This window comes from Dunckerocampus dactyliophorus, chromosome 13, assembly GCF_027744805.1.
Source record: "Dunckerocampus dactyliophorus isolate RoL2022-P2 chromosome 13, RoL_Ddac_1.1, whole genome shotgun sequence".
Taxonomy (NCBI): Eukaryota; Metazoa; Chordata; class Actinopteri; order Syngnathiformes; family Syngnathidae; genus Dunckerocampus; species Dunckerocampus dactyliophorus.
In genome coordinates this window covers 6,480,807-6,506,850 of record NC_072831.1, presented here as the reverse complement: position 1 = coordinate 6,506,850, position 26,044 = coordinate 6,480,807, and the positions used below count along the sequence as shown (strand labels likewise).

General features: G+C 42.6%; 1 protein-coding gene across 2 annotated transcripts; it reads left to right on the top strand.

Annotated features, from left to right (window-relative positions):
• Positions 1 to 3,555: 3,555 nt before the first annotated feature.
• LOC129193078 (papilin-like) lies at positions 3,556 to 22,912 on the top strand. Of its 2 annotated transcripts, XM_054797692.1 has the most exons (26): positions 3,556 to 3,901; positions 5,191 to 5,250; positions 5,323 to 5,426; positions 7,246 to 7,306; positions 7,425 to 7,527; positions 7,607 to 7,737; positions 7,820 to 7,943; positions 8,029 to 8,109; positions 8,355 to 8,530; positions 8,618 to 8,741; positions 8,816 to 8,942; positions 9,436 to 9,640; positions 11,775 to 11,804; positions 11,891 to 12,041; positions 12,188 to 12,265; positions 13,949 to 14,055; positions 16,115 to 16,241; positions 16,343 to 17,867; positions 18,486 to 18,647; positions 18,725 to 18,852; positions 20,075 to 20,129; positions 20,204 to 20,350; positions 20,424 to 20,551; positions 21,391 to 21,499; positions 21,577 to 21,752; positions 22,405 to 22,912. In XM_054797692.1, the coding sequence occupies exons 2-26, from the start codon at positions 5,200 to 5,202 to the stop codon at positions 22,563 to 22,565; spliced, it is 4,371 nt and encodes a 1,456-aa protein (XP_054653667.1). In that variant the 5' UTR covers positions 3,556 to 3,901; positions 5,191 to 5,199; the 3' UTR covers positions 22,566 to 22,912. The 2 variants fall into 2 exon arrangements, with proteins under 2 accessions (XP_054653667.1, XP_054653668.1); XM_054797693.1 differs by lacking the exons at positions 21,391 to 21,499; positions 21,577 to 21,752; positions 22,405 to 22,912 and having other exon boundaries at positions 3,558 to 3,901; positions 20,395 to 20,488.
• Positions 22,913 to 26,044: the final 3,132 nt, after the last annotated feature.

Here is a 26,044-nt window from a genome sequence, read left to right as displayed (position 1 = left end):
CAAGAAAAAGTAATAAAGTGTACACATACTGCATACTGTGCAGCGGTCGCTGATTACCGCTGGACACCCGGCAAGTTGTCATACATGGATTTCTGTGTGATATTCAGAAGTTCTTGTGGAAAGCTTGTTAAATTCTGGTACCCGACCATTCATGAGCTTTAGGAGAAACCAGCGATCAGTTAAAAACACACCAAGCTCATGATATGCCACGTCCGCATCAACATGTAGAACTAGGGTACATGTGAAACATCGACACAAGTGTGAAACGTTGCAAATGTACAATAGGATCTCTTTACTATCCAGTGCAAATGCATTGATGCAAGCCTTTTTATGCGCTGATTGAAAATGTCATTTCAAGTCTTTACCCACGCCCCCGCAAACCAAACTAGCTGATGTGAGTCTTCCACTGGAGTGGCTATACAATCAGTGTGTATAAAAAGCCTGCGTGACATTGTGTGCTCTATCACAGCTATAATCACATGGCACCACTGGCTCCTCCGTGGGAGGCTCCGCACTTGCACATTTGGCCCTAATTCGCCCGAAAAAGAGTTATTTGGGCGAGCGTGGTTTTCGACCATTCAGCTGAGAACGCAATGGCGTCCTCTTCGCTCCAAGCCAGAGACGTAAACACACACACACAAACACAGTGTACTCACGTGGTTTGGACGGATCATACCGGTCATGATCACGTCAAGGTCTCACTCCTCCTCTGTGAACGCGGTCCAAAACAAAAGTTGGCAACAGACAATGATACTTTACAGCCAATGTTTATTTATACGCAAAGCCACAACACAGCTTCAAGACAGCGCAATGTCCTTTGTGTCTTTTTGAAGAGGTGAGAGTCCATGTAACCATCCATTTCCTCTCTGAATCCCCAAATAATCTAGTTAGGTGTTATTTCTGAACGGTTAAACTCCCATTCCTTCCCGTGGGCATTCTTTACTGTGGAGCGCAGCTAATTAAAGGTCTCCTTTCGGGACTTATTTAAAGTTTAATGCCGATTTTTTTATTAAAACCCAACTCTTCTGTTTGGGGTTTTTGGCAGGCCTTTAAAAACATGATGACATGTCATGATCTGGCCCATAAACCGGATTCTGAGGCGAGGACATGCTCACTGGACACTTGATTAGGTACGCCAGCAGAGTCTCATGAGGCCCAAAAGGCAGTGTTGTACAAATGTACAGTCATCCCTTCACTTTTATCCCGTTTTTTCAAAATAGGGTATATGACTGAATGAATCATGCTGTTTCAGGGTTGACTATGGCCTATTACTAGTCAAAAATGTGCATATTTAAGCAAATGTTACGTACTTTTGGGCTAAATGAAGCATTTCCAAGCATTGTCATGGTTTAATTCGTTTTGAACATGAAACACTTGCGTACATCACACAATACAGTTCACAGTTCCACATGTCCAAAAAGGAGTAGGAAGAAGCAAAGCTTATTTAATCCTACCCCTCAATTCGTATCACATCAGTTACATTTCATTTGTTCACCTCCTGTTTTCCAAATATAGACTTTGCTCATTGTGAATACACAGGAATGTAATAAGTCTATACTTACTGCAATTCAATTGTATAGCAGACTTAATGATAATAACAAATAGATAACTGATTTAAGGGTTAATAGTTGACAGAAACAGTATGATAATGAGTGAGTACAGACAATGTACTCAGTACGAATGGTCAGTGTGAAAGTGATTAGACTTTGCATTGTATATTAAGTATTGTGTGTTTCTTCCTTGGAATTTATGAACATCAACTGCTTGTACTGTTTCTTAAAATCACTCATTTTAGTGCATTGTTTGAGTTCCTTGCTCAGTCCGTTCCCTAATTTCATTCCACTTACTGAAATGCGGAAGGTTTTTAAGTAAAAATGTTGTCATATTTGTCTTCTTTTTGTTGAGAAGAACTGTTTTACTTTTTCAGGTAACAGGTTGTTATTTGCTTTATGCTGTTTGAAAATGTACCAACGCAGGGTCAGACAACCACCATGGGCTTCCTGTGTGGCTTTATCACATTTGTATAATAATAAGAGTTGCAATGCATGCAGGAATACGTATGTTTAGCATTTTAAGCTAGTCTTCATTTCAGATCACAATATAACACCCCCTGGACGAAACATGATGTACACATGCTGTTCCTAATATTTTGGTCTTAACTACTTCTCAGTGGACTCATCAGCACTCTTAATGCTGACTGATCAGTTTGTGTCCCTACCGCTGTTACAACATCGGTTCTGTTGCTGCAGTGTTGTGCACTTTACTGTAAAAAAAAATGACCATGTGGTCCAAAAAAAGCTACGTTTTCCGGTCCACTTTCATTATTATATAATCATTATTAAAGTTAATCATTTTGAGAGTATGTCAGGCTTTTTCTCTCTACGTTTCATTAAGTTTATAACAAAATAAACGTTTCCAGAAACTGTAATTAAGTATTGTACTACAGTGTTCTCTCGTTTCTCGTGGGGGATATGGTCCCTAAATAGCCCGCAATAAGTGAAATCCGCAAAGTAGTCACCTTCATTTTTGTATAATTATTATGTATTTTTGTATTATGTTTTAAGGCTGTAAATTCTCACCATACAATTTTGACACTTTATGCAGGCATTAACATTTTATCACATTTCTCTCTTGTTTAAACACTCTCAAGGAAGTTCAAACCTTCCTTTGAATTTTAACGATCAACCTACCCATAGGACACAAGAAATGATTAAGTCACTCACACGTATTTTGTCGTCCTGGCGCCGTTGCGCTGTACTGTCGCATTTTTGTATCCCTGTTAACACATATTGCTGCAGTCCGAAGGACCAAAGAGTCATTTCCAAGCTAGCAAGCAAGCAAGCTAGCGATGACACAGGAAGCACGTGAGGTGGCGCGAAGGACATTGATTGACAATGGTCTAGAGCCAATCAGGATGCAGAAAACAATGGGCAGTGCAGATAGACAGTGCGGGGAAGAGAGACACTAAACTTGCCACAATGCAATTATTCCTAACATGTAAGATTCAAATACTACTGAGGTAAAACAATATGTAACTAAAAGCAGGTTATTGCATTTATTGTATGCATTTTGCTCTTTAATTTAGTTCCCCTTTGCTTTTGTAATGCTCCCACTAAAGAGTGACTTTGATTTCAAATCGTTGACTTTTACTTTTAGAGTCAAACGTCATCAAAGTTAAGTTTTGCGGGCTATACTGTATTCTCCGTTTGCAAAGGTCAGCGCTTTTGTGCCACAGTCAGGCGGTTCCCACAGCGAAGCACGCACACTTTCCTTTACAAACATCGCTGCTTGTTTATTTATATTAATTGTGGCGGCTCTAATGTGTGCTACGACTTGAAAAGCCTCCGTTGGTGCTGAAAATACCCACGTCAAATTAGTAGCTCGGCGAGGCCAAATGGGACAGGGAAAGAGTTGAAATGTGAGGTTTTGGAGCGCAGTGAATAAATTACAGTAGATGTGCTCATCATCATCATCATCCTACTCTTCAATATTTGAGTTCAGCAGCCAAACAGGAAGTAGTAGTCGACACTAACCAACAACAACAACAAAAAAAGTTTGCCTCAACTTGGATCACCCTAGCATTACTCGTGCACGCGGGCACATGGACGCGCGTCATAATAAGCAACTTGGTCACAGCCAAGTGGGAATAAAATGTCTTTAAATGAGAGGTGTGAGTTCTGATTGGCTGTCAGCAGGCAGGACCACTTAAATCCACGGCCCCCCCCCTTCCTCCTCCAAAACCCCCAAACCCCTCCTCACCCCCCCGCATATATGAGGACACCGCAGCTCTTTTTGGACTCATCTGCCGGACCGAGTCCAGCTGCGAGTCCAGCTGGGAGTCTCTCCACATCCTGCAGAAGATACACCGAAGAGGAACCGCCTTTAGAGAGCACGGAGCCCGGTGAGTAGCACCAGCAGCACCAGCAGCACCACCGTTCTTACCGTCTTAAAAAGGTATATTTACTTGTGCTCTAAAGTTCTAATCTAAACTTTAACGTGTTGGGAATGTGAAGGAAATGGCTGCTGGACGTGCTTGTGTGTGCGGGCGTGCGCGTTTTTCACCTCGTTTAGCACAAGCTAGACAGACCACCGGAAGTTCAGGATGTCAACAATATACAAAATAAAAGACTCAATCAACAACGTAGAAAGGATCAACAACCTACAAACTAAAATAACATTTAAGAGAGTCGGAACGATTACAACCACCAGAAGCAAAAATGTCCAACAATAGCAAATTAAAAGAGATACTTGTTGAACAAGTAGAAGCGTTGACTACTACCGGAAGGAAGGACGGTACATATTAAGGAAGGAAGGTACATATTAAAAAAGGCGATAAACAATTCACAAAGCAGAAAAGTTCAGTAAGAAAACGAGGTCAATAATATGCAAAAAAACGACATTTAAAGAAGTAAAATATTTCACCAATATAAAAAGATATAACATTTCAGGAAGTAAAAAAAGATTAACACTACCGGAAGTTGTAGAAAATAAAAGACGAGAAGAGGTGAGTCTGGCAAAAATGTTTTATGTAAACAAAAATGTAGAAAATATCTGCAAAACACATACTAAGAGATGAATGAAGAAAGGAGACTACAACCACTGAGACAAACTAAATATGGAAAGAAATTTCAAGCAAGTACAACATTTCAATGTTATAGAGACAATGAAAATGAAAGCAATTAGAAGATGACAAAGTAAAACAGATTAAAAAATAGCATTCAAGAAGATTCCCATCTACAAAGTAAGAAAACTACGATTTCATCAATGAAAAGAGACATAAAGTAGACAAGATAATAAATTAGGGACCACGGTTAGAATGTTAGTATGACGCATGTTTGAACAAAACCACCAAAAACCACCTTACATGGATTTTAACACACCTCAATTCATCAATCATTCATTTCATGCATGAAATGTGTCTTTGAAAAGGACACACATTCATATGAGACAATAAATATATGGAACAAATTGAAAGTCGATGCATAGACAGTGGAACAAGGACTTTCACTTTTTGAGCCAGTTATTTGTTAAGTTGGCAATAAAAGTCCGTTTTTAGCATGTTTACAATTGGCTAGAGAATGGGCGCCGAGGGGATGCTTCATTAGTTACACCTGCACAGTGTAATTACCCAAAGAGACGCTGTTGAATGTGTTATTGCTGATGATTGTGATCTTTTTTTGTCTCCTGCAGAGAACAACTATGATGCTGCCCTTGTTAATCCTTCAGCTGGTCCTGGTGCCAGCTCTCCTGGTAACTTCCACGTCAACGGCTGCAGCATTTAAACTGCAACAGGCTAATGCGCGTGCGTGTGTGTGCCTGCAGGTGGCCGGTGAGGACTACTGGGACTCCTGGGGTGCATACGGACAATGCAGTCGAACCTGTGGTGGTGGAGTGATGATCAGAAGCAGACGCTGCATCACTCATCGGTATTGTTATTATTTGTATTATTATTACTGTCAGTGTACACGTGGACAGTCAGTTCAGGTCCAAGTGTGGTCAGCGTGCGGTTGAGAGGAAGAGAGTCCAAGTCAAACAAGGCATCTATTTCTGGGGCGTTGCCGCCTGCTGTCTGCAGGAGAGGTTGAACATCTTTGCATGTATTTCTATCTGTCCATTTCAGGCTGACAACCTCAAGAGGGGGGTATGGGAAACCACACATCATTATTTTGGTTCTATGTAAGGCAAGCGCTGCTTATTTTGAATATGATTTCTCTAAATATAAGTTTATTCGTGGGTGGCAGATGAACTGAGACACCCCTCTACGTGAAATGTGGTTCTCTGTGGGCGTGCTCTGCTTATTTTAAGGAATATCTCTCTGAATAGAAGGACGTGTACGGCTCATGAACTCATATGACCTTTATTTAGAAAAAAAAAAAAAAGTCAAATTCAAGTCAAACTTTTAAAGTTTCAGCACAAACTAATGCATCCAAAATTCAACAACACCAACATTCTCATTGTATATTAAATTAACAGCCATTTGTGTACTAGTGATAGGAAACTCAATTCTTTTTACCCGCTCGTTCTTATGAGTCACTCACTAAGTGAATTGGGTACTCGAATCACCCGAATCACACGCAGAAACTCCCCTCATCACCAGCCCCCACTTGTGCCACATTTAATCACACCCGGACATGTTACCTGGTTTCCTTTTTTAATTTAGCTAGCAGTAGCTGGCTTGAGTAAGTGAACGAATTAACGAGGAGAGTACCCGTGAGTCCTGGTTTAGTTACAAAAAACTTGAGTTTTGAACATCTCGCTCATAACTCGCATACCTCTTATGTGTCTTGTGTTATACATTCATATCCTTCAATATAGTTCAATATAGCAGCTAGCTTGCTAACTAGCTAGTAGCCACGTCACGTTCTTGTCCAAAAACAAGTTTAATGACTAAAGCTTCCCATCTCAATCAGTCAAATATGTTGATTATTTTCATGTAGAGTGTTCCCTCGCTCTATTGTGGGTCACCTTTTGCAGAATTACTTTTTTTTTTTTTTTTTTTTTTTTTTTTTTTTTTCAGAATTACTGTTTTGCAGATTTTTTTTTAGTGCTTCTTCTTTTTTTTTTTTTTATTACAGCGTATGAACGCTGTTTCAGGCCGAGCCTGGCCCTTTAAGAAGAATTGCATTGAGGGAAGTTGAGCGTCTATCTCATCCCTCTCTCGTCTGACTGCACTGCCCATTGTTTTCTGCATCCTGATTGGCCGTAGACCATTGTCAATCAATCTCTTTCGTGTGGTCCTGCCATGTCTCCTGTGTCATTGCTAGCTTGCTTGCTTGGTAGCTTGTAACTTGGAAAGGAATCTTTGGTTCGTCTGCAGCAATATGTTTTAACAAGGATACAAAAACGCTACAGTACAGCGGAACGGCGCCAGGACAAAAAGGCACGGTCACAGGAGTCAAATATGCGTGAATTACTTAAGAAATTCTTGTGTTGATCATTAAATTCAAACGAAGGTTTGAACGTTTTTGAGAGTGTTTAAACAAGAGAGAAATGTGAGAAAATGTTATTGCCTCTCTGAGAAAAGTGTATAAAGTGTATGTTGAGGGGTTTTACAGCCTTAAAACAGATATAATCATTGTAACAAAATGAAGTTGGCTACTTCGTGGATTTCACTTATTGCGGGTTATTTGGGGAACCTATCCTCCGCGATAAACGAGGGAGCACTGTATACTGTAGCCTATACCATAGGCTAGCTATTTGCCAAAGCCGCGAATTGTGATGCTACATGTTTTTTGGTACCAACAGTACCGATGGAGGACACAACTGTGTGGGACCAGAGAAGTCTTACCTCACATGTAACACTGAGGTAAACTCAAGCAACTGTAGTATTAAGTATAAATACAATAGGAGTACATAAAGTGTATTATTGTGTGTCAAATCGATTTAACCGTGTTGCTTATTTGCTCCCCATCATCCCCATCCAGGACTGTCCAGAGGGATCCAGGGATTTCCGCGAGGAGCAGTGCTCTCAGTTTGATGGGGAGGACTTTAAGGGGACTCGGTACACCTGGTTGCCGTATTACGGAGGTCAGATATCAACAATAACAGCAAATCCCATCTGAAAAGACAATAAAATCAAATAAATGTTTTATGACGTCTCTGGCAGGTGAGAACCCCTGTGAGCTTAACTGCATGCCAAAGGGAGAGAACTTCTTCTACCGCCACAGCGCCACCGTGGTGGACGGAACACTGTGTCACCCCGGCCGCAGGGACATTTGCGTGGAGGGAGTCTGCAAGGTGAGATGTTAACGTTTGCACATCCTGTAGGTGGGACAGTCTCCTTGTGTCCTGACACTTGCGTCCTAATAATGTCTTGCAGCGTATGGGCTGTGACAACAGGTTAGAGTCTCGGCAGCAGGAGGACCCCTGCCTGCAGTGCGGGGGCAATGGACAGTCCTGCTCCCTGGTCAAGAGGACCTTCTCCGCGCAGTACCTGAGCCACGGTAGCGACCGCATTTGTCCTCAGTTAGACGACCTTGACGGACGTGAGCCGCCCTACCAACTGAGCCGCTGTCTTTCCCCCGCCAGGCTACAACCAGATGTTCACCATCCCTGCTGGAGCCACCTCCATCAGCATCAGAGAGACCGTGCCCACACGCAACTACTTTGGTGAGTGCCCGTGTGGATGCTTTGGAGACATACAGTGGCAGTTCTAGCCATGGGCCATATGGGCAATTGCCCAGGGCGGCATTCTCTTCGGGGCCCCACGAGGGGGACAGAAAAAAAAAATCCCTTTTATTTATGACTTCATGACAGTGTTAGGAAGTTAGGATTTCTACTGCCCCCTCAAGCTATGTAAAGGAAGTATGAAGCCCTTGCTAGCTACTATCTAGCGTGTAGCTGTGTGTGATTAGCCATCAAGAACCTGCGTGGAGACTACTACCTGAACGGCCACTGGTCCATTGAGTCCTCCCGGGCGACCAATATTGCCGGCACCGTGCTCTACTACCAGCGAGCTGCTGAGGGCGACTCTCACACTCCTGAAACCATCCTCGGCCGTGGACCCACCACGGAACCTCTCATTGTGGAGGTATGAGCGCCCCCCTCAAGAGTTCTCAGGACCAAGAATGGGCAGTTTTTTCGAGTTGTTAGGGGATAACAATCTTTTTCCTAACAGCTGATCAGCCAGGAGCACAACCAAGGAGTGCAGTACGAGTTCTACGTTCCCGTGGGACGACCCAGAGAGGGATACACCTGGAGTTTCGGCTCGTGGTCCGCCTGCAGCAGCGAGTGTGGATCAGGTTGGAAAACTGCACTGAAGAAACACTCTTAAATTCTTGTTTCTTTGGCTGTGAAAGTTCTCTTCCTTCACCAGGCTACCAGTCTCGAACAGTCTACTGCACCATGGACAACGAGGCCTCCCCCGACTATCTTTGTGCCTCTATGGCCCGGCCCGAGAGCAACAGAACCTGCAACGTACAGGCCTGCCCATCCACCTACAGGTGTGCATCTTCTCTTATTATGCGAACACTTTAAAATGTTTTTTTTCATATAAAACTTGTCTTGATACATGTTTCTATATTTCTAAGGTATGACGTTTGAGTGTTAGTTGCTGTGTGATGAGTTTTTAATGTTGTTCGTGAGATGAAACTGTGAGTCAGACTGTTATATTGAGTAATGACCCCTTGCAATTGCCAGTGGGTTGAAAAGCTTGTTGTGAGTTTATTCATAGCACATGATTGGCTCCTGTCAAATAAAGAGCTGACTGGTCTTCACGAACTCGTGCATGCCACAATATGCCACTTTATGACGTGGACACATGCGGCTAATAGTCCGGTGCAGTTTATATAACAACAAATCTGTTTCTTCCTCTAAATTTTGTGGGTGCAGCTTTTACACCAGAATTTATGGTAATTTGATGAGCTGATAATGTGTGTGTTCCAAGTGTGTTCCAAGCATTTGTGCCAAAAGTGACTTTCCCTTGCTTTGTCCCAGCTGGAAAACCGGCCAGTGGAACGCCTGTTCTGTCAACTGCGGCGGAGGTTCCCAGGTGCGCAGCGTGCACTGCAGCTACCACGATGGGTCAGCACCCCGGACCGTCCAGGACGCCTACTGCGCCCAGTACTCCCAGGCCCCGGCCTCCACGCAGAACTGCAACATGCACCGGTGTGAAGATGATCACGTTTCAAGACTGAACAAGGTGAGAGCCAACTGCTCGCCATAACTTCCTGTCTGTCATCTGTGGTGTTGATGTTGTTTAATGAACTTGTCGTACACACCAGGAAAACCTTCTATGCTCAATAATCTCTCACCCAACATAATATTGGTGACAAATTCACTGTAAACTAGGGTGTCCAAAGTGCGGCCCGCAGCACGTTTTTATGTGTACAGAAAAAAACAACTGCAAAAATTGAAAGAAGTTAAAATGTTAATACTGCTAATAATAAGATTTATCTTCTACAACATAAAGTTGAGATGCAGGCTGTCTTTTCTTTTAAGGATTTCCTCCCCCTCCCCCAACTACACTCCCCAACCCGCTAGATCAGGTGTGTCCAAAGTGCGGCCCGCATCTGTTTTTTTTTTGATTGGTCTGTGGTACATTCTAAAAATATAATTTAACAAGAAAGCAGTCATTTTATAAGAATAAAGTCAAAATATTAAGAGAAAATAGTTGTAATCTAATGGTAAAAATGTTATGAGAATAACGTCAGAATATTATGAGGAAGAACACCATCATTTTGGTAGCTTAAAGTTGAAATATTAAAGAGACTTTTTAAAAAAAAGTTTGTAGTATTATAAAAAACAAAACAACAAACAAAAATTAGCTTGCAAAAAAAAGCTATAATGTTACAAGAATAAAATGAAATATTATGGAAATAAAGTCATAATTACGAGAAAAAAATTGGCAGAAATGAAAAAAAAAACCCCAGCTGGAACTTTACAAGAATGAAGTCCAAATATTAAGAAAAAAACGTTGTGTTCTAACGAAAAAAAAAGTCTAAATTTTATTAGTATAAACTCGTAATATTATGAGGAAAAATAATGTTGTTTTTAATTCCATGGGGAAAAAGAGCACAGACTGAAGTTCATACTAATAATAAGCTTTTCCACCAATATTCCAAAGCTGAGATGCAGTCCTTGAAATATAACTTCTTAGCATAGCTACACGTGTTGCTTTACAAAATATCAGAGTGGCCCTTGCATCCTTTCATTTTTCACTACGTGGCTCTCGGTGCAAAAGTTTTGGACACCCCTGATGTAGAAGGTCAGATAAATGTTCTTGTATAAAGTGCCAGTGTGCAACACAAGTCATTGACATTTCTTATTGAACAGGTCTATACTGGGGGTGCTCCGATCGATGCCGCCGATCACTATCGGCCGATTTCTGTGAAAAATCACAAGCTCACAACTTACCGCACCATACTTACCGTACCTACCGTACCTAACATCCTTGGCAGCGTCGTCCTGTCACTTTCCCCTCCCACAAAACAAAGGCAATCATGGCTGCCGTGTGGAACTTAACTACCAACACATGCCATGGAAACTATCTTGCCGGGGTAGCAAGTTAAAAAGCATTTAAAGAACGAACAGTTGACTGAGTACGGTGAGATTTTTCAACGCTCACGGCGCCAGCTAACAGTCACGCGCGCGTGCGTGTGTGACAGTCAGAAGGGTAAGCTAATTGAATTGAATTCATCGGAGGAGACGAGCAGGCTTTCTGAACAGTGGAAGACACGGAGTTTGCCAGGTGCTTTCTCACATACCTGGAAGTTCCACCAGTGTAGGCGTGTCATCCTCTGTAAGTGCAGTGATATATGTTCGCTTGAAAAGTAAGTCGAATATGTTTTTGTCTAAATGAAGGTGATTTTATGGTGCCTTTTTTCACATCATATAGCAAGTAGCTATAGCTGTAGCAAGTAGCACGGGTGCAGCCAGGAATTGTGAGTCCCATGAAAAATTACAAAAAAAAATTACTAATTTTATTTGGAATTACCTATTTTTTGGGTCCTTTGGCAGTCAAGGGACCTTGGAATTGTCCTGACTTTTACCCTTTATACAGCACCCCCGGCTAATAGCACTCATTATAAATAAATAGAAAAATGTCTAATCAATCCATGTTATCGGTATTGGACGATTTCAGTCCTGGATGATAGGTATCGGTATCGGAATCGGCAGCATAAAACCCTGATCGGAGCATCCCTAGTCTACAGTATACCTCATGCTTTTATTAAACAAACTAAACTGCCCTATTTTATTGACCTTCTTTTCACAACCCCACGTCATTTCTGTCTCTACATGGTCGCATGTTTACAATTGCTGCCTGCTCGTAACAGATCAGCTGGCACGTCAGCGAGTGGGGCCTGGTGAGTTGGCCGCAGTGCAGTTTCCTCCCCCATCGCTTGTGTTGATTTTACCTAAAGATACCTTTTGCCACCTCCACCCTCCTCAGTGCTCCAGCAGCTGCGCCGGCGGCTCACGAGAGCGTCAGGTGGTCTGCTCAGACCGCGAGGGCAACCGCTACCCTGCCGAGCGATGCCACCCTCAGGCTCTGCCGGCTGCTGTGGAGAACTGCAACAACCAGCCATGCTACCTCCCTCAGGGTGAGTACACTGAGGGACGGGCCTCTTATGTCTTTTTATGGCCAGTGTATGTCGTATATGTCAATTTGATTTGCGAAACCCTGATTTAAACAACAAGTCCAAAGTGGCAATAAAAACGTATCTCATCCGATCTTATTTCCTTGCAGCCGTGCCCAGCTATCACGATCGCAGAGGATTCCAAAGCTCCCGCACTGGCCTCCATCCTTACAAGCTCGAGCACGGTGGTGGGAAACATTTTTTTTTTTTGGTCATCATTAGCTTGTTTCCACGTGTGTGTGTGTGTGTGTGTTTGTGATGGAGGTATTGTACTGAAGTATCTTGTGGTCACATTGCACTGCACTGCCGGGTACAACAAGGTAGTATTACTTTGGCTGCTGGGGTTCTAAGTGAGCTGAGCAGATAGCCAGACGTCCATATGGGTCTTCTAAAGGGTTCTAATGGGTGTTTGCCAAACTTTCCCAAACTTTTATTGAACCAAGACACATATTTTACAGGAGAAAAATCTCACGGCACACCACTAAAAACACAGGTGGTTACACAATTAATAAATCATGCTGTTTTATGGTTAAATCCTGCCTATTATTTGTAAAAAAAAATACATATTTAAGCATTTACATGCACAAAACTTGTTAAATGAACTAAAATACAAATACAAGGCATTCGGAGGATGTACTGTGTAATCTCTTCAAAGATGCTTTTATAATATGTAGTGTTCTACACTGGTCACTAGGTGTCAGTAATGTTACTGTAATGTTCGGTGAGACACACAAGCATCAGACTTGATCGCTGGAACAACAGGCTTTTATTGCAGATTTGAATGATCTAACAACAAGCATAATCATCCCCAACACAAGCCTCCTTTGCGGCCGTCACCCACGGGAAGCTAAAACGCAACTCTGAGCCCCGAAGTCACTTCCTGTCCGCGCCACCGGACGCAAACAACAACAACACACACGAATATTACACGAGTCTTATTTATGTCTTAAATGGTTTGCTTTCGGTTGTTATGTCTGCTGCATTGGGTAATATGGCCATAAAGGTGACTATAGAGGTGTTATTTCATGTCTGGAGGGCTCTAATAATGTTAAAAACATATTTAGAAGGTTGTAAACATATTTTCTATGCTCTAACTGTGAAAATATTCCATTTATAAAAAAGGAATCCTACTGATCGGGAATTCACTTATCATTGTTGGGGTCTGGAACCAATTCACCCCACGTGCGATTACCATACATGTAGCTTGTGCATCATCCTGTTAACTCATAAATCAACTCATGACTAACTGTAACAAGCCCAGCAGTCAAAGGGTGAGTAGTTGTTTTGATTAATCAAGTCATCTGTTAACCACAGAGAGTGGTTTGGTTGGCAACATATCAGAAAATAAGCTAAAAATGGTGATCACCGTTTTTCAAAGTCAAAGCTGATGTGTGTGAATATAGATATAGGACAATATAAGATAATAGGTCTGCTTTTGATGGATGCCTATGGAAATGAAAAAATACTCACATTTGAAAGCGATTAGTTGTCACAATAGTTGTTGTTTAATTGCAAAATCGATTCATAATAGATTGAATCTGTTTACTGAGTCTGGAAAGAAACCCTGTGAACACTAATTATCCCCACTGGTGTGTTTTCATTCAAATATTTGGGATCCACTGAAGTGTTGCAGTGCTTGTTGTGTTTCTGGCTCCTTCTCAGACTTCTTTCTGCTTCATCTCACCATAAATGCTGCACTCAGGATTCTTTTTTTGTGTTGTACTGCCACTGGTTTCCTCACTGTGAATGCTTTTAAATTACATGATTTTAGAAAGGACATACATGAAATGTGATATTTCTTGTCCGAAGTGGTCGCCTGCAGCGACCTAATCAGTCCATTGTTTGATTTGTCTCCAACTTTGTCCTTTCAGGCGACCACAACAAGGCACTCCACTGCAGTGAGTCTTATTACGGCTGCTGCCCCGACGGCGTGACCGAGGCTCTGGGCTACAACGATCATGGCTGCAACCAACCTGCTGTAAGCAATACGCTTTTATATGTCTCATCAAAACCATCGTTTGGTGCTGTCACCGGGACGTTGTAACTATTTTCCAAACCCAAACACATTTTTGACGTTCACAGTAGTTTAAGGGTTATGTTGAAGCTGCTTCATAGTCAGTGCGGGGCAAGTTACTTCCATGGTGTGATTTCATATTTTCGATTATGAGTCATTTGAAAATCATTACTTATATAACTGTTACTTTACCAAAACGACTACAAAATTCTCAACTTGAATACACTGTTGAACAGTGTTGGAAGTAACAGCGTTAAAAGTTGTAAGTTAATGTTTTCTAGCAACGGGCAATGTAATAAATGACTATTTGCAATGTTACAATGGCATTACCGTTACCGACAGTGAAATGTGGAGCATTATTATGCACTGATGTCTACCGTATACCAACCATCTGGATGTCGCTTCAGTCGCCATTCTCCACAAGGCGATGATTTGTTTCCCTGGTAACTAATTACATTTATGAAAAAGTAATTCTATTACTTACTCAATTACTTTTTTGGGAAAGTAACTTGGAACTATAAGTCATTATTTTCACAAAAAAAGTTTAACACTGCTGATGAAACATAACAATTATTTATTTTTTCATTATTTAAAAAAAAATAATTTTATTTATTTAATTATACTTGATTACTACTTTTTCCACAGTCGTAGAGCAACTATTTGTTTGTGTTTTTTATACCTTGATGGATTTTATTGGTACCCAAAAACTAAAAATGAAACAAATACATATAATACAATAAATGTGAAAGTAAATAAATTGCCATCCATCCACCTTCTACCGCTTATCCGAGGTCGGGTCGCGGGGGCAGCAGCCTAAGCAGGGAAGCCCAGATTTCGCTCTCCCCGGCCACTTCATCCAGCTCCTCCCGGCGGCTCTTGAGGCGTTCCCAGGCCAGTTGAGAGACATAGTCTCTCCAACGTGTCCTGGGTCTTCCCCCAGGCCGGCTACAGGTCGGATGTGCCCTGAACATCTCCCCATCCTGAACATCTCCGGGAGGCATCCTGGCCCAAGCCACCTCATCTGGCTCCTCTCAATGTGGAGGAGCAGCGGTTCTACTCCGAGTTTCTCCCGGATGACAGTGCTTCTCACCTTATCTCTAAGGGAGAGCCCAGCCACCCTACGGAGAAAACTCATTTTGGCCGCTTGTACCCGCGATCTTGTCATTTCGGTCACTACCCAAAGCTCATGACCATACGTGAGGGTAGGAACGTAGATCGGTAAACCGACTGACAGCTTTGCCTTTCGGCTCAGCTTCCTCTTCACCACAAAGGACCGATACAGAGTCCACATCACTGCAGACGCTGCACCAATTCGCCTGTTGATCTCGCGTTCCATCCTTCCCTCACTCGTGTATAAGACCCCGAGTTACCTAAACTCCTCCACTTGGGGCAGGATGTCATCCCCAACCCAGAGGTGACACTCCACCCTTTTCCGGGCGAGAACCATGGACTCGGACTTGGAGGCGCTGATTCTCATCCCGGTTGCTTCACAATCTGCTGCGAACCGATCAAGTGAGAATTGAAGGTCATGGCTCGATGAAGCCAGCAGGACCACATCATCTGCAAAAAGCAGAGACCCAATCGTGCAGCCACCAAACCGGAACCCCTCAACGCCCTGGCTGCGCCTAGAAAATTTTGTCCATAAAAGTAATGAACAGAATCTGTGACAAAGGGCAGCCCTGGCGGAATCCAACCCTCACTGGAAACGGGTCCGACTTACTACCGGCATTGCGAACCAAACTCTGACGCCGGTCATACAGGGAAAGAAAATCCTGAATTAGGTCGTCCGGTACCTCATATCCTAGAGGAACACGGTCCAATGCCTTCTCCAAGTCCACAAAACACATGCAGACTAGTTGGGCAAACTCGAAATATTGAACAATTTACAACTACTTTAACTTACTAAAAGCACTACAAATCTATTGTTCATTCAGTCATTCATTCAGTCATTCATTCGGTCTCCAACTAGCCTAACGTGTATGGATTGACAATAACATAATCAGCAAAATAACTGTGTGTTCAGCTCATTACCTACCTGCCCTCTGAGAACGCCGTCGAGTGCCGCACCACCACCTATGGGTGCTGCTATGACCGCGCCACACCTGCTGCCGGGCCCAACGGAGAGGGCTGCCGCGACCCCCCCAGCCCTTGTAAGTCACCCTTGTCTGTAGACCTGAAAGGACTGAAAAAAAGTCAAACAAAAAACTTAAAACCAAAAGAAAAATGCTGCTTGTGTGTTTGTTCCCTCCAGATGAGCGCTCCACCTGCTCGCTGCCAAAAGCCGCCGGTTCTTGCGCCAGCTGGACCGCACGCTACTTCTACGATGTCCTCACCTCAAAGTGTACGCAGTTCTGGTATGGAAGTTGCCACGGAAACAGCAACAACTTCGTGACGGAGGCCGAGTGCCAGAGGGTGTGCGAACTGTCAAACGGAAATGGCTACAATGGAAACGGTGGCAACGGAAACGGTGGCAATGGAAATGGCAGAAACGGAAATGGAGGATCCAATGGAAACGGATACAACGGAAACGGCCGCGCCAACGGAAACGGCGGCAATGGAAATGGACGCGCCAACGGTAATGGCGCCAATGGAAACGGCGCCAATGGAAACGGCGGCAATGGAAATGGGCGCGTCAATGGAAACGGTGGCAATGGAAACGGCCGCTCCAACGGAAACGGCGGTAACGGAAATGGACGCTCTAACGGAAATGGTTACAACGGCAATGGTAGAAATGGAAACGGAAACGGTGGCAACGGAAACGGCTACAATGGAAACGGTGGCAACGGAAACGGCCGCAATGGAAATGGAAACGGTGGCAACGGAAACGGCCGCAATGGAAATGGAAACGGTGGCAACAGAAACGGGAACGGAAACGGCCACAATGGAAACGGAAACGGCTACAATGGAAACGGTGGCAACGGAAACGGCCGCAATGGAAACGGGAACGGAAACGGCCACAATGGAAACGGAAACGGTTACAATGGAAACGGTGGCAACGGAAACGGCCGCAATGGAAACGGGAACGGAAACGGCCACAATGGAAACGGAAATGGCAACGGCTACAATGGAAACGGCCGCAATGGAAACGGGAACGGAAATGGCTACAATGGAAATGGTGAGCGCTCCAACGGAAACGGCAGCAATGGAAACGGCAGCAATGGAAATGGTGGCAACGGAAATGGCCACAATGGAAATGGCAACGGAAATGGCCACAATGGAAATGGCAACGGAAACGGCTACAATGGAAACGGTGAGCACTCCAACGGAAACGGCAGCAATGGAAATGGTCGCTCCAATGGAAATGGTGGCAACGGAAATGGCCACAATGGAAATGGGAACGGAAACGGCTACAATGGAAACGGTGGCAACGGAAATGGCCACAATGGAAATGGGAACGGAAACGGCTACAATGGAAACGGTGGCAACGGAAATGGCCGCTCCAATGGAAACGGTGGCAACGGAAACGGCTACAATGGAAACGGTGGTAATGGAAATGGCCTCTCCAATGGAAATGGTGGAAACGGTAACGGCTACAATGGAAATGGTAACAATGGAAATGGCTACAATGGAAATGGCGAGGGCTCCAACGGAAACGGCGGAAATGGCAATGGTCACAACGGAAATGGCTCCAACGGAAACGGCTCCAACGGAAACGGCTCCAACGGAAACGGCAGAGCAGCTTCAAGCGCGGCCAGAAACGCCCACAAAGCCAGACTCTACCTGAAAATCAAAAAGCCTTACTATGTCACTGCTGCTCACCACCGCCTAGTAGGGAGGTAAGACCCGCAGCGGCGCAGCCCAAAGCTAACAACACACCCTGACCCCACTGTCCTGTCCCTGTGCTGGTCCCAACCCCCCCCGAATGAGCCCTCAATTTGCCACCTTCTGTCATAACAAATGACCTTTACCCCGCCAATGGAGACAACCTGCTGTTGTTCAAAGCATTTCACTCACATTGATTCCTTTCTCGTGCTGCTTAGACACACGCCCTCCCCTGCTTGTGTTCCCTTCTTAAAGTTGTCAAGTTGACTTTTCTCACAGCGACAGACTACACGTTCTCACCACACCCACCTACACTTGTGTGTGTTTGTGTTCTCACTGTGTCCACTGTGTTGTCACCAAACTAATAAAAGTGGTGCTGTGATGCTTCATCTGTCCTCGTCTGCGTGTCGTCACTAAACCTCCTTCTTCATCACGTTGTGTGAAGGGATTTGTTGTTTTGTCTGGTGGCTGCATGGGTCTTCACCGTCCTCGTCTTTGTCCTCTCTGGACTTTTTATTTGGAACTTGACGCCTGCTTGTCTGGCGCTCTTTATGCCTGCTTTGTGGTGCATAAAGTGACTTTGCCTGCTGATTCGCACCTTTTCTCCTTTTCCGTCCTCCTCTGTTTCCAAGTGCCAGTTTGACACTGGCCGCCGTGACCATCGACAAGTCGGACCCGGCCTCCGTGGAGGCTCTGGTGGGCCAGATGGTGGTGCTGCCCTGCAGAGTCAACCCGCTGTCATCCAGTGTGCTGGTGGAATGGAGGAGGGATGGCGCTGCAGTGTCTTCACGCAGGTCCGAATGGAATTCATGATTCAGTGTCATCGTCTAACCTGCAGTATTTGTATCCTCATGGGGTCTCTTTCCCGCAGACATCAGCAGCAGCCTAATGGATCGCTATTGCTCGGGCCTCTCAACAAGTCCGACTCGGGTTGGTTCCTGTGCGTGGCCACCAGGGAGCGGGAGCGCGACCACCGCTACGTCTACCTCTCTGTCTCAGGTAACACTAACGGACAACACAACAATTACCTGAGAGTGGCTTCTCCAGTGGACAAAGAGACTGTCCTCATTCTGATGCTGAGAACTCTCTGTGTGCTAGAAAACACATGGTTCTGATGTGAGACAGTTTTGATGTTTGAAAACACTGTTTAATGTTTAAAATCTTATTTCACAATATAACATATTTTAGATATAATCCACTGTTGTATGTTTTGTTCACGTATGTTGAGCTACCGTACAGCTCACAGGTTAATGGTGGAATTTTTCTTTTCTGTTTCTGTTTATTTTAGTGTTATTGGTTAAGATATATTTTTTAGATTTGTATTTTGCTATATAGATATTGATATGTAAGTTTGAGATCATTTATCTTATTAATTGAATCATAATTTTATATTTAGTTTATTATTTTTTAATTTGAATACGGTATTTTTTTTATGTTCATACAGTTGTGCCCTGCAACTGGCTGGCGAACAGTCCAGGGTGTACCCTGCCTCTCGCCCAAAGTCAGCTGGGATAGGCTCCAGCATACCCCCACAACGCTAATGAGCACAAGCGGCATAGAAAATGGATGGATGGATGTTTATACAGTACTTCTAAAACATTTTGGAAGGGGCGGGGCATGGTCAACGGAATAACCAGTTATGTTTTGGTGCAGGTCTGGATAAAGGTGCGCATGCAGGCTTTCTTTCTACTTATAGTTAATATATTTTTTCACATTTTTTTGTTTCAATTTCTCAGTGAGTAATGCATTCATCTTCATGACAAATTCAGCCATATACAGTAGTACAGTATATTTTAGAGCAGGGGTCACCAACGTGGTGCCAGTGGGCACCAGGTAGCCCCCCCACGACCACATGAGGTGCCCGCAAGCCTGCTTTTCAATCAGGTTTTCAGTTAATAATGTGAGAACACTAGTAAAATATACATTCTGAAATACAAAATGTGAGTTGTGGACACCAGCATTTTGTTAATGTTCTGGTAAAACAAGCATATTTGATCTGTTTGGGTTGAAATAAGCTATGAAAATCATTTCTACAAAAATGAGTAGCTCGTGGCCATTTTCATTTTCTAAAAGTAGCTCTCGCAAGAAAAAACGCTGGTGACCCCTGTTTTAGATCAATGAAGTTGTGCTGATCCAAATTGTCCAGCCTTGCTGGAGGTCATGCTAAGTGTGTGTGTGTGTGTGTGTGTGTGTGTGTGTGCGTGTATGTTCATGTTCCTAGAAGGTTCGTCTGAGGCACTTCCCACCTCCCTGCCCACAGACGCCCCCTCTCCAAGGTGAGAACAGAACTCTAGTATGTGGAGGAGGAAGCACAGCCCTAACCTTTATTTATTTTTTTCCTTCCTGTCAGCTTCAGCATCGAGCGGTCGTCCTCATCATTGCTGGAGACGCGAGCGGGACAAGCGGCCAGACTGCCTTGCACCATCGTCCCCGCCTCAGCTGTCAAGTCCGTCAACGTTGAATGGACGCGAGACGGACGCCCCTTGAGCGACTCCAGGTGAGCCGTTATTTTCTCAGTTCTTATTTGAGGTTAATATGAAGGTTTGAGTTGTGCTAAAATGCGGCGACAGGTTCATCCAGCAGTCAAACGGTGGACTCCTCATTGAACCAATCAAGTCAGAGGACGCTGGAGTGTACACCTGTACCGCCTCCACACGCCTTCAGCTGGAACAGAGACGTGTCCAGCTCAGAGTTCAAGGTGATCACAATACTATTACATATCTTTCCATATCTGTATCAATCATGGCATTTTACCTGGACTAATTTTATATTGTTGTATTAGCGGTACTTACCCTTACAGTAGATCCCCACTTTTCACACAGATCATGTCCCGGGACCACCGGTGAGTGGTGAAAATCCGCAAATAATTGTAATTTTGGCCTATGATTTGCAAAAAAAAGCATATTTAAGCAAATTTACGTATTTTTTGCCTAAATTAAGCATTATCCAGCATAAAAATGGCTAAATGAACTAAAATATAAATATAAGGCATTCAAAATATGCATTCAAAGACGTTGATATGTGATATGTGGTATTCTACACTGGTCACTAGGAGTCAGTAATGTTACTGTAATGTTCGGTGAGACACACAAGACTTGATCGCTGCAGCAACAGGCTTTTTTTGCAGGCTTGAATTATCTCACAACAGGCACAATAATCTCTAACACGAGCTACTGTTGTGGCCGTAACCCACGGCAAGCTGAAACCCAACTCTGAACCCCCGACTTCACTTCCTTCCTTCACTTGACAGCAACACACAAGTACAAGTCTTATTTACGTCTGAAATGGCTTATTTTCTCTTATTATGTCAACTATAGTGGGTAATACAGGTGTAGAGGGCTCTAATAATGTTAAAAAACATATTTAGAAGGTTGTAAACAGGTTTTCTCAAACTACGAAAATATTCCATTGCTCTGTTAAATAGACAATTTATGGTCGTGTACCTGAGAGGTGCTGTAATGTCACACTTTCACCACTAGATGTCCCCTGTAAGCTTAAAAATAAACTTTCTTTCTCCTTTATGTGTTCATGGTGCAGCTGACCTGCGAATCACCACAGCTCCTACCAACATCCAGGTCCCTGAAGGCAGCACAGCCCAGCTGCCCTGTGTGGTGTCAGGGGACAACGTCAGCATCGGCTGGTCCAGGTACGATGCAGCATCTTGTCCTCAGTCCAAATGTCCAAACATCTTTTCTTCTCTTTCTACAATCTCCCTGAGTGCAGAAACGGCGTTCCGGTGCGTCCGGACGGGCGCAACATCCAGGTGTCGTCCGAGGGCAGCCTGATCCTGAATAACGTGCTCGTGTCGGACGAGGGCACCTACACGTGCAACGCCTATACCGGCATCTACTCTGTGAGCGCCTCGGCCGACATAACGGTTGCTAAAGACACGCAAGCAGGTGGGAGCACTCAAGAGTCCGCTTCATTAGGTACACCGTACCGTAGGTACAACTAATCACAACAATGCACAATATATTTATTATTGTCATTGTACTATTTCATTTATACATTTCTACAACATACTTTATATCTTTATATACAGTATTATCTATACGTACGTCTTTACATACACTAGAATGAAAAGTAAGTGAATACGAAGCGGAAAGAATCAAATGTTTCCAACTTATCAATCAAAATTTATATTCAATGCATATAAAATCAAACAAATGATTGACATTAAAAATATTATTTGAAATACTTGATGGCGTTTAGGTTGAGTGTAATTTAAAATAAATAGAAAATAAATAAAATGTGATAAAAGTGTTTTGTTTTATAATTTATAGTAACATTTAAATTGTAATGTTTGGAAAAGAGTTTATCGAAGCAAAAATTTCAAGCCTTCAATTTGTTGTCAATCTTTTTAATAAAATAATTGCAAAGTAAGTCAATAAAAGAAATTAATGACATTAAATAACTAAATACATAAATAAATACAAACTAAGAATGCCAACAACAAAAAAATGTTAGGGTTTTTTTCCCCCACTTTAAAATACTTTATATTGTGTGGAATGTATGAATTATGCTAAATTGTGTTCTTCTGCCACATTGCAGGGGTGGAGGTGGTGTCAGAGTGCGTGGACCAGCCTGATCTGGCCAACTGCGAGCTGGTCGTCTACACCCGACTTTGCTCCAACCAGTACTACGCCAGCTTCTGCTGCGCCAGCTGTGCTCGCCAGACGCAGAGGAACGACAGGTTTGGTCGCCTCGGGTGATGCTTGTGCTGCTATGAGAGGGAGGTGTTTTTATGTACTGTATTATATATGGTTTTATATATTGGTGACCTCCACTAGTGGGACACAGCAGCAGAGTCCAATTAAGGTTACGTTGAAGTCAAATGATTTATTATCACTGGCCACTTGGGGGGCCCTCGCAGCAAGCGTGGGTCCCTCACCTTCTTCACCTTGTGCATGAATCCGGCCCTGCCATCACTTGTACACGCATGCTGCTTGATGCATTCCATTACACTGAATTGAAGCAAATAACTCTTAGTTTTTATTCACTGGACGTAGAAAGTCTTATATTGTCATTTCATATTGTTTATCTTTGTAATACAACAATGCCAGAACAACAAATAAAATGATATTTTGCTAAAAACCTCTGGAGGGTGCACTGCTTTCACGTGTCATTTCACTTTTGACCACACGGGGGCGCACAACTTGAGCAACCAAAGCTGCCGCTTCTGTTTTTCTCCAAGAAGGACACAATACTTGAAATACTTGAAATAAACCATTTTAGTCCCTAGAAAATTATATGAACATTAACATATAACAATAATTATATTAACATTACAATACATTATTAACTTCTTCGGACTTTTTAATCATATTTCTTATAACATCACAGTGGTGTGAGAAAGTGTTTGTCCCCTTCCTGATTTCCTGTTTGTCACACTTAAATGTTTCAGATCATCAAACAAATGTAAATATTAGTCAATGACAACACAACTGAACACAAAATGCAGTTTTTAAATGAAACTTTATTAAGGGAGAATAAAAATCCAAAGCTACAAGGCCCTGTGTGGAAACGTGATTACCCCTTAGAAGTTACCATATCGAACTTACTGTGTGGAGATGTGGGGCAATAATTATAAAAGCAATCTTCACTCGCTCAATGTACTGCAAAAAGATCGGTGAGGATCATTCATAAAACATACAAACCCTTTTATTTTTAAAATCACAGATATTAAAATTGACTGATTTGTAAATGTTCACATTTTCAAGCTAACAATAACTTGTTACCCAAAAACGTCATACAGTATTTCTCCACAAAAGAGGAGAAATATGATCTTAGGAAAAAAATGAAACTTAAAACACTTATATGTGAGAACAACGCTGAACACCCACAGCATTTCATTATGCGGAATTACATTATGGAACGGATTGAACAAGGAACTCAAACAATGTACCAAGACGAGCTAATTCAAAAAACAATACAAGCAGTTGATGTTTGGTAAGTACAAGGCAGAAGAGTCTTGATCATTAGACTTATTTGTCTGTCATGCTTATTTTTTATTTATTATTATTTATTATTACACTGATTATTATATTAAAAATATTACATAGAATGCAGGAAGTGAATAAAATGTACTGTACAAGATGTGGAACGGATGGGGGGGGGGGTTGGATTAAATAAGCTCTGCTTCTTCCTGCTCCTTTTGGACATGTGAAACTGTGAAATGATTCATGAGATTTATTCCATTGTAACCTTCATGCATGTTCAAATAAAATTAAACCAAACCAAACGCTGTGGAGGAATTTTGGTCCACTCATCTTTGCAGAATTGTTGTCATTCAGCCACATTGGAGGGTTTTCCAGCATGAACACCTTTTTAAGGTCATGCCACAGCATCTCAATAGGATTCAGGTCAGGACTTTGACTAGGCCACTCCAAAGTCTTCATTTGGTTTTTCTTCAGCCATTCAGAGGTGGACTTGCTGGTGTGTTTTGGATCATTGTCCTGCTGCAGAACCCAAGTTGGTTTCAGCTTGAGGTCACCAACAGATGGTTGGACATTCTCCTTCAGGATTTTTTGGTAGACAGCAGAATTCATGGTTCTATTTATCACAGCAAGTCTTCCAGGTCCTGAAGCAGCAAAACAGCCCCAGACCATCACACTACCACCACCAGATTTTACTGTTGGTATGATGTTCTTTTTCTGAAATGCGGTGTTACTTTTACGCCACATGTAATGGGACACACACCTTCCAGAAAGTTCAACCTTTGTCTCGTCAGACCACAGAGTATTTTCCCAAAGGCCTTGGGCATCATCAAGATGATTTCTGGCAAAATTGAGACGAGCCTTAATGTTCTTTTTGTTCAGCGGTGGTTTTGCTCTTTTGCCAGACTCAATGAATCAGTTAAGTTATGTTTTTTAATTGTATGTTTTTTGCCAATGGCCCTTTTTCACGCAGGGCCAAGTAGGTTGGGATTTTTTTCTTCCTTAATAATAAAATGTTTTATTTGCATTTTGTGTTCAGTTGTGTTGTCATTGACTAGTATTTTGATTTATTTGATGCTCTGAAACATTAAAGTGTGACAAACATGCAAAAGAAAAAGAAATCAGGAAGGGGGCAAACACTTTTTGACACTTATGTGTGTCAATGTTTGCGTTTGATTGTTTCTTCCTGTTGTTTACAAAAGCAGCAAATGTAACAAACATGAGTAAGATGGAAACCTGTTTGTGTTTTTGCGCTGCAATGAGTGATGCAAGTGTTGTGTTTTACTGTACATCCACATTTCCTGTATATTGTCTGCGTGTTGATATGCCAGCACTTTGCTCTGAGGTGTGTATTGCAGCGCCTAAGTGTGTCTGTGTGTGCAGGTGCTTGTAGTGCCAGCGTGAGGTTGCGGTGACTGGAAAGTTTGTGTGCGTGTTTGTGCGTCGTTTCTCAGCACTGCAAGCAACAGAAAGCGACCACATCCTCTCTCCTTCTACCATCTTTGACAACAACAGCGACCGCTTGACTTCCTTTCTTACCTGAACACGCTCAATAACAAAGGTAAAGTAAAATAGTGAAATTAAAGTAATATGTTGAAATGGAAGCAGAATAAAATAACAAGAAATGTAATTAAAATACATGCAAACATATTGCATTTAAATATGTTATTATGGAATTGTTTTAATGTTTTATATAATTCATAGTAAATATTTGCAAGGGAAGGACACAACTTGTGTACTAACAATTATTAAAATAAAAAATAAGTGTAAATACAAATTTACACTATAAATGAAATAAATACCAAATTTAAAAAACTACATTTAATACAAAATACCTTATTTTACATACATCATTATATATTTTTTTGTGAAACTGCCCCCCTCTTCAGGTCTGATGATACGACTACAAAGTCGATCATAGACCTGCACCCCAGCGTGTCCTGGTACCAAGTGCACTTGTGGACGTCCTTATGTTGGAACATTGTGTTTGTTATGGACAAACTGTGGTTTGCACAGAAGTCCAACAACATCACACCGCACGGGTTCAGATCAGGGAGGCCCCTCCTGTGGGTGTTTAGCGTTGTTCTCGTTTATCAGTGTTTTAAGTTGAGTTTTCCCCTGAGATCATATTTCTCCTCTCTTGTAGAAAAGTATTGGATGACATGTTTGGGTAGCAGGTTATTGTTTGCTTTATGCATCATTTTAGCTGTTTGAAAATGTACTAAATCAGCAAATTTTAATATTTGTGATTTTAG